We start from the raw sequence: 8,712 nt of genomic DNA on the forward strand, positions 1-8,712 counted from the left end.
TGTCAAGGATGGCTGTAATTCAGGAAGCGCTTGTAACGTGAGTGAAGCGGATTGAATACACACTTGTCGGGGTGAACTATCGAAAAAGACCCCCCAAATCGGCCTTGAAGAAAGGAACCTCACGTCAAAAGGGTTTGGCTGATGCACTGCGTCCCAGCGATCGTTGGCTAACACTAGATTCCAGAAATGGCTTTGTTTTGTCATTCTGGTGTTGTCGAGGCAGAAGGCACACTTGGATTGGAACTGATGCTGGAGGTGAATCCGCTAATGTGTCAGGTGAGGTCATACCACCAAAACGGCATACTTGAAACGACAACCCGCTGAAACTGCACTAAAGCTTTGAAAGAGACGTTCCCCTCATCCTTAAAGTAAAGACGGTTACCACGTCTTTCATTAAGGGAAGGCGCTGACTAGCCCTGCTCAATAAGGATGTAGGGTCTCTTGAGCGCTTCATTGAGCATTTTGATTTCCTATCCCGTCCTTACGTTACGCTATCCATAACCATAAGGTTGACCTATAGCCCTCTCTTCTCTCTCTTTGTCCACGCGAAGATTCCCCTTGGTCATGTAATAGAAGAAAAATGGGAAGACCTCCCAGTTGGACCCAGACTGCGATGGTAGTGAATGTGGCCTCAGCTCCCACAAATGCAGGCTCCCAAAGCCTTAGACTGAGATAGTACCACAAAGCAGGGGTTAACATAAATGACTCTATAGAAGTCCTCTCCCGCTTGAAAGCTAAATAAGGAGGTGCCCCAAATCCCTGCATTCCATTCTTGGCAGAGGTTCCTTCCATCTAATCCCTTGAAGTACTTCGCCCACCTTCGAAGAGTTAAATAAATGATCATTCAAAGCAGACTAAAGGCATAGGGCAAAGGAGCGAAAGCCATTGCGCTAACGAAGTTTTCTTGCTAGGGCTAGCGCCTTTAGTGTTCCCGACCGCCTGCCTTTCGGCCTTAGCGTTCCAAACAACCAGTAGTGTGACCGATCTGTGTTCAAAACAACCGATGACGCTAGCGACGACGTAGTCTCAATATGTACTAATTGATCACTTTGGCATGGTGCTTTTCAAACATCAATGTACTTCAAGCTTAATGCTTCTTGTGTCATAACTATAACATAATGGTGATTGTAGATAAAGTTATCTGCTAATCAAGCAATGGCTTAGATTAGCAGGATTTTTGAAGGGGTATAGTAATTATCAGTTGCATTTGATCATTTCTAGGTAGTTAAGCATAACTGATTTGTGTCCTATCGTTGGTGAAATCATGTGTAGGGCGAGGACTTTGACCGCACAATTGCGGTATCACTTTCAGAAATGGGTGAAGAAAACATGTGATTAGTAAGTAAACAATCACTAATTCATGATTTATATATTTCTGAAAGTATATGTTTCTCTTGGTCATGTTATCATGTACTGTTATATATCATCAAAAGATGGAATCTGTCTCAAAGGATATTCGTTTATCCGTCGACAGTTCTGGGTAGAGAGACTGCGGGTAGAGAGACTGCGATAGCTGTGAATTTGGAGCGGATTCGGTGTGTTAGTGCGGCTGACAAATTTTGCTCTTGAATCTCTTCATAGTTATCTGTTGCAGTATGTCGTGGAGCTGCAAGGGCGGTTGATATACATATTATAAAAGTTAATATAATATGTAATGTATATGTATTAGTTATTTTTATCATAACTTTTGTATATACTAATAGGGTTTAGGATTAGATTATTGTTTAATAGATTTTGCTATTATTCATACCTCAATACTTGATATTTTGAGTGATATTTGATGAATTTAATTGTTATAGTTTAGTGCGGATCATCAACCTCTGTATTTTGATATTCAAGGTTATCTTGAAAGTTTGAATATGAAATTGAAACAAAAGACTTATTGACTTCTTGGTTGAGAGGGAGGCAAACACCTGATGAGAACATGGATAGGAAAACAAATATAATACAAATTTGAATTTCTAATTTTTGGTATCATAAACTATACCGAGTACAAATTTGTCTACGCCAAATGTTGGTGTTATAATGAACCAAACCTCTACCGACTGAATTCTTCTTAGTTCCCAGCCGCAACGCACGAGTTTTTTTTACTAGTATTAGCTTAAAGTAGTTACAACACTATCTGATGCTAAGTTCAAAATTAAAATACATATAGTATGACATAAGAAATAATAATATGTGCTACTGGGTTTAAATATTTTGTAATAGGCATTTATTATTTATGGATTTGGCCCAAATAAATTATATATATTAATTTGAATTCGAATTTCAAATCGAATCGAATAATAAATCATAATTTCGTATTCGATTACTATAATCGAATACGAATTAAATCGAATTCGAATATTTAAAAAATGAATTCGAATCTTAATAATTGACTTCGAATCGAATCGAATTTTGAATTAAATGTTTCGAATCCGAATCAAATTCTAAGTACCCCTATCGTCAAACACAAACTTTTGGAAGTGCCAGGTCAAACAAGTAAAATGTATAGATAAGTACAATGTTTTAGTGTCAGGAAACTTTTGTAAAAGAATAGCTTTTAATTCATATTTTTACGGTTTGGTATACTATTAAGTGGTTAGCACATCTAAGTGTTTAAAGTTAACATTTAAAAAAATAAAAAATAAAAAAATAAAAAAAATCTAAGTGTTTAAAGTTTGGGTGTTACATTGGGATTAGATAAAGTTTGTAATCATGATTGGTGGATGTGTCAATTTCACATTTTTGTTCACACTTTCATATTTTGTTCACACTTGTTGGAAGACATAATTCATAACGACCTTTAGAAATTTGTTGTCACAACTTTATATGTATATAGCTCTGTACCTTCTAAGCAAGTTCTTGAATTTAGCTCTACTTGTCAAATCGTGGTGGAGATTGAGAATTTCAAAGAATTCTTTATGGGTTAATTGCATTAGAGCTATTCACATGTCCCGCTTGCACTCGGATGATAAAATGACGAGCTTATCTATTTGCGTGGCTTGAAAGTAAATTTATAAAATTGATAGGAATTTTTCCACTTTAGGGCTCAATTTAAAAGAATTATTTATTAGGTTATGCAGGTTCTCGATGAGAGAATAATTTCTCGACCTGTATAAATTGGGGCTCAATTTAATAGTTTTTATTTTAATTTATTTTATTTAAGCAATGTATGAAGAGGTATAATGAGTTTTGAATTAGAAAATATATTCATGGAGTGACCAATTTCTTAATTTTAACCAAAAAAAACAAATACTCACTATGCAATAAAATTATGAAATGATCATATTATTTGGATCAGTCCATAGATTGCTATTATAGATTACACGAGATTCAGGATTTAAGTATTGGCTAGCTTTGCTAGCAACTTCTAGGTGATAAGGTAGTTTTTTTCAAATAAGGGTATAATCTACAACTTCCTATTAGACAACAATTCATCATTTTCCGTAAAATATGTATACATAAAAGCTATTTGATACTTATTATTATTTCATGATCATAAATATATAAATTTAATAAATACATGCTTTCACACGACAATGTTAGGAGAGATGGTGGTTGCGTTAAACCTAAGGTTATGTGTAATGGTTCTATGCCTACATGTTAAATAACCTAATTGAGAATGGAGCACCGCCCTCATATGGCGTTTTTGGGCAAGAGGGTGGGGCTAACACAAGCACCCGGCCTTTTTGTGTGGGGGAATATATTTTCTTACCCTATCAAAACCTTCTAACTCACCTTCTTTAGAAAAAAACAAAGCAAAACGAAAATCTAGTAAGACCGTTATGCACCTTAATGAGTGTGAGTGTGAGTGTGAGTGTGTGACACTCATGCATATATGGCAGTAACATGTTACAACTTTTAAACTTTTAAAGTAACCTTTACATACAATAAAAACTAAAAATGGTCAAAGAAAGACAACTTTTAACATGTACGGAATATACCAAATTTATTGTACGCACATTTGAGGTTAAATGCATAATTTATGGCCATTGGAATTTTTATAGCTCAAAGAAAGACAACTTTGACGTTGATTGTCACATGTTATAAATAGGTCAAACTAAGCTGTGTATTTCCGGCAACTAGCTAAGGAAGAAAAGGCAACTAGCTAAGGAAGAAAATAAATATTTGAACCGGTTCATAATCATATTGTTTTATGAGTGTAATATTTATTCATATTCAGACCATGACTATTTATATTCAAACAATGATTTTAAAATTACATATCCTTTTAGATAATAATCTCATAATGGAAAGGAGTTACATTACAATAACCTTGTATGCTTCTGTTTCTTCATACGTATCATCAGTTTGGTATCTCCTTGATCCTCGTCTAAATAGTTGTCGAAATTGTAGTAGCTGAAATATTAAAAAAATAACAATAACTATTATTTTAATTGTTATAATTCTAATTAAGGATGAGCGTTTTTGATACGGGTACCGATTGGTAACGGTATCAAGTTTTGAGTTTTTGGAATCGGTACGGTAGCGGTATTTCCCGAATTTTACATGAAATACGTCAAGACGGTCCATTGACCCTCGGCCATAATAATATATTTGATTTTAATTATAAGATCTGAGATTTTTATAGAAAAAACAGGATTATGACCCTCTAGTTTAGCCAATAGAGAAGAGTACCTTATGGTTGACCATCGATAAAAAAGTTCTGGTGCCGCCACTTCCATTGATGGAGTTTTCTGTTGAGGGTTTTCAACTGATATAATCGTCTAATTAAAAAAAAACGATGTTATGTAGAGCTTTCACGGTTTTCCCAACCAAAATTATACATTGCCCATATATATATATATATATATATAGAACAAGGTTATAATAAGAAGTAAAATTTTCTTAAGAAGTGTAGAAAGTGTGTTTTCACCATTAGATATAATAAAACACACCGCACAATAAACACACTTTACATATCCACCATCAGATCAACATATTTAACGCACCAGGTTACTTTTTACACTTTTTAGACGTACACTCCACTTCTTATTTTAACCCCATCATATATATATATATACAGGGGCGGACATACCTTATGCGGAGCTGTAGCCTCTGCTACGGCTCAAATTTTTACAGGTAGTGTAAAAAAAAATTTGGTCAATTTTCGTGTTTCTTTACGGCTGAAAAAAAAAATAACGTTCCGGCTAAGATTTTAAGCCCAACTAATATATGTTTTAATACCAATCAAAAGATAAAGCCCAAACAAAAATACCATTAACCCAACCCAACCAACCCATTAACCCACCTTTCACAAAAAAAATCATACACAGTCTTCCACCTCCCCTGTAGCAGCGCAGAGCCACTGAGCCAGCCACCAATCAATCGCACAGACGCACATTGTAGCACCTCCGGCTCCACACCACGTCACCACCGCGGCACCGTCTGCCACAACCCACTGCCCACTGCCCTGTCTGCCCACAGCCCACAGGTTGTTTAATTTAGGATTTAGGGTTAAATTGGAATTGAATAGGTTTTTGTTTAGGTTATTGATTATTGGTTATTGGTTATTGATTATTGATATTGGTTATTGATTATTGATATTATGTTTTTGTTAGGTTATTGGTTATTGGTTATTGATTATTGATTGATTATTGATATTAGGTTTTTGTTTCAAATTTTGTTTAGGAACTTTGAATATTTGAAGATGAGTAAACAAGCTCTTATTAGCAACCTTTTTAAACGTCAAAGAAAAGAAAACGATGACATTGGTTCATCTTCACCAAGTTTAAATATTCCAACTTCATGTTCAAATATGGTTGATGATTTGCAAGAAAATGAAGATATCGGTCCAAGTTCAAGTCCTTCAATACGTTTAAAAATCAATTTGGATGATCTTCCTTCGGATCCCGCCGATAGACCACCTATTACTAGTTATCATCCTAATCAAATAAATGACGTAAGAAGAGCATATCTTGTTAAAAAAGCTTTTCAACCACGAGGTCATAACTTTAAATGGTCAAATTATTCTAGTGGCCGGAGACCTTTTAATGTCAAATGGTTTGATAAATATGATTGGTTGGAGTATAGCACTAAACAAGAAAAAGCGTGTTGCTTATGTTGTTGCTTGTTTAATGGAAGTGTTGGTAATCAAGGTGGAAGAGAGGTTTTTGTTAGTGGAGGCTTTTGTAATTGGAGTAAACCGGGTGCCTTTAAGGAACACGTTGGGGAAGTTAATAGTATTCATAATAATTCGGTGCAAAAATGTGACAATATTTTGAATCAAAAGCGATCATATGAGGCGAATGTCACAAAGCATAGTAATGAAGAAAAGATTGCAAATTAGTATCGATAATTGGGTTCAGTTCGTAGTTCGAGATTCTTGTTAGAAAATAGTTTATCATTTCGTGGTCATAATGAATCTGAAGACTCTTTTTCTAAAGGGCTCTTTTTTGCGGGTTTAAAGTTGATTTGTGAGAACAACCCGGATATTGGTAAGTATTGTTTAGGGAACACAAAAAAGAATAATAAGTTAACAGCTCCATCAATACAGAAAGAGATTATCGATTGCTTTGGGAAAGAAGTAACCAAAAAGCTTTGTGAAGAATTTAAAGATGACGTGTTTGGGTTGTTAGCCGATGAGTCTAGTGACGTGTCTCAAAAAGAACAAATGACCATAGATGTGAGATATGTTGATAAACTCGGAGTTGTTAAAGAAAGTTTAATTGGAGTTGCTCACGTAAATAATACATCTTCAGCAACTCTTACCGAAGCCATCGTTTCTTTATTATCAAATAACCAGTTGAGCATTGATCAAGTAAGTAATACGTTTCATACTTTTATTACATAAACTTTAATAATATATATTATATATGTATCTTATACTTATAGTCTATAATTGTTCATACAGGTCAGGGGTCAAGGTTATGATGGTGCAAGCAACATGCGAGGAAAGTTTAATGAATTAAAAGCTTTGATTTTAAGAGATAATCCATCAGCATATTACATACATTGCTTTGCTCATCAACTTCAGTTAGTGATTGTGGCTGTTGCAAAAAAACATACCGGTGTTAAAGAATTTTATGAATCTCTTGGCATGGTTATTAATACGGTTGGTGCTTCTTGCAAAAGAAAAGATATGACGTGGAGTTAAAAAGTGAGAGGGTGAAAAATGAAATTCTTCTTGGTGACGTTAAAACAGGAAAAGGATTAAATCAAAAGGTTTCCCTTACACGAGCCGGAGACACGTGACAGGGTTCTCATCATAGAACAATCACAAGTTTGTTAAAATTATTCCCGAAAGTTGTTGAGGTGCTTCAATTTATTAAATTAGATGGAGATAGTGTGCAACAAAAATACAATGCGAAAGGTATTCTATCATATTTTAAGACTCTTGAATTTGTGCTTTATATACACTTGTTGGACGAAATTTTAGACCTCACAAATGCTTTATCAAAACATCTTCAAAAAAAGAGTCAAGATTTGTTGGAAGCGTCTAAGTTGATAAGCGGGACAAATCGAGCATTGAATAATCTAAGACAAACCGGATTTGACAAGATGTTGGCAAAAGTTACATCTTTTTGTGAAAAAAAACAAGATTAAGATGTTAGATATGGAGGAAAGTTATGGTAATCAAAGAAACCGGAAGTATGCCATTACTAATGACATCATTTTGAGGTTGAAGTCTTTAATATGGTCTTGGATATGCAAATTCAAGAACTTGGAAATAGATTTAGTGAGGTCTCAACTACTTTGTTAGAAAATATGTCGAGTTTAAATCCTTGTGATTCGTTTTCCAAGTTTGACATATCTAAGATAATGGCTTTTTTAGAGATGTATCCGAATGATTTTACTAACGAAGAAAGAGGGTGTATTCCGGGTGATCTTACGACCTTTTATTACACTTTAAAGGAAGATGATAAATTTGCAAAACTTGGTGGAATGGGTGATCTTGCTCGTGTAATGGTGGAAACCGGAAAACACACAACTTTTCCTTTGGTTTATCGGATATTGAAGCTAGCATTGGTTTTACCGGTTGCAACTGCAACCGTTGAAAGATGTTTCTTTAAAATGAAGCTTACCAAGACGGATTTGCGCAATCGAATGTGTAATGAGTATTTGAACAATGCTTTAGTTTGTGCGGTCGAAAGAGAAACGTTTGATAAAGTAAATGAAGAAGATGTAATGGATCGGTTTCAAGCTATAAAAAACCGAAGAGGAGATATTTATATCCCAACCTAGATCCGCCACTGTTGGTTCGTTAACTCGGTTAGTTTAAATTTATTTGTTGTCGTGTTCTTTATATTTGTTTCGTTAACATTGTATTAAATATGGGGAACAAAATTTTTGAGTGCTCCGGCTCGGTTTCGAGTCTAGATCCGCCACTGTATATATATATATATATATATATATATATATATATATATAAAACAAAGTTATAATAAAAAGTTAATATTTTCTAAAAAGGGTAGGAAGGGATATGAACATTGGATTTAACAAAACACATAAAAGTATAATCGTCAACAATAAAATGTTCTAATTATGGAATAAACATCTATATTAACTAACTTCCCATGATTCGAATACAGTGTGTTTCTTTAACAAATGATCCTATACTAGTGTGCTTTTGTTTCAAATTGAATTTCATAACCCAATACATCCTTACGTAATTCTACTAGCATAACATAAAAATTGAATTTAAAAATACATTGAATATTTAAAATGTGGCGTGTTTATGTAATAAACGAGATTGTATCCATAGTGTGTTTATGTTTCAAAGTCAACAAC

The 8,712-nt window shown here is 34.2% G+C and overlaps 1 protein-coding gene across 1 annotated transcript; it reads left to right on the forward strand.

Moving 5' to 3' along the window:
* Positions 1-5,740: 5,740 nt before the first annotated feature.
* LOC143634719 (uncharacterized) lies at positions 5,741-7,078 on the forward strand. Its single transcript, XM_077102735.1, has 3 exons — positions 5,741-6,245; positions 6,354-6,742; positions 6,836-7,078. Exons 1-3 carry the CDS (start codon positions 5,741-5,743, stop codon positions 7,076-7,078), a joined length of 1,137 nt encoding a protein of 378 aa, XP_076958850.1.
* Positions 7,079-8,712: the final 1,634 nt, after the last annotated feature.

This window comes from Bidens hawaiensis, unplaced genomic scaffold (genome assembly GCF_021521415.1).
Source record: "Bidens hawaiensis isolate Kalapana, Puna unplaced genomic scaffold, B.hawaiensis_p1.1 tig00007223_1, whole genome shotgun sequence".
In the NCBI taxonomy this organism is placed as follows: Eukaryota; Viridiplantae; Streptophyta; class Magnoliopsida; order Asterales; family Asteraceae; genus Bidens; species Bidens hawaiensis.

What these genes read in the sequence shown, in the direction of transcription:
- LOC143634719 (XM_077102735.1), top strand. Translation starts at nt 5,741, where the DNA reads ATGGTTGATGATTTGCAAGAAAATGAAGATATCGGTCCAAGTTCAAGT. An exon ending in GGCGAATGTCACAAAGCATA is followed by an intron (nt 6,246 to 6,353) that starts GTAATGAAGAAA and finishes ATGAATCTGAAG; the next exon opens with ACTCTTTTTCTAAAGGGCTC. An exon ending in ACCAGTTGAGCATTGATCAA is followed by an intron (nt 6,743 to 6,835) that starts GTAAGTAATACG and finishes TTGTTCATACAG; the next exon opens with GTCAGGGGTCAAGGTTATGA.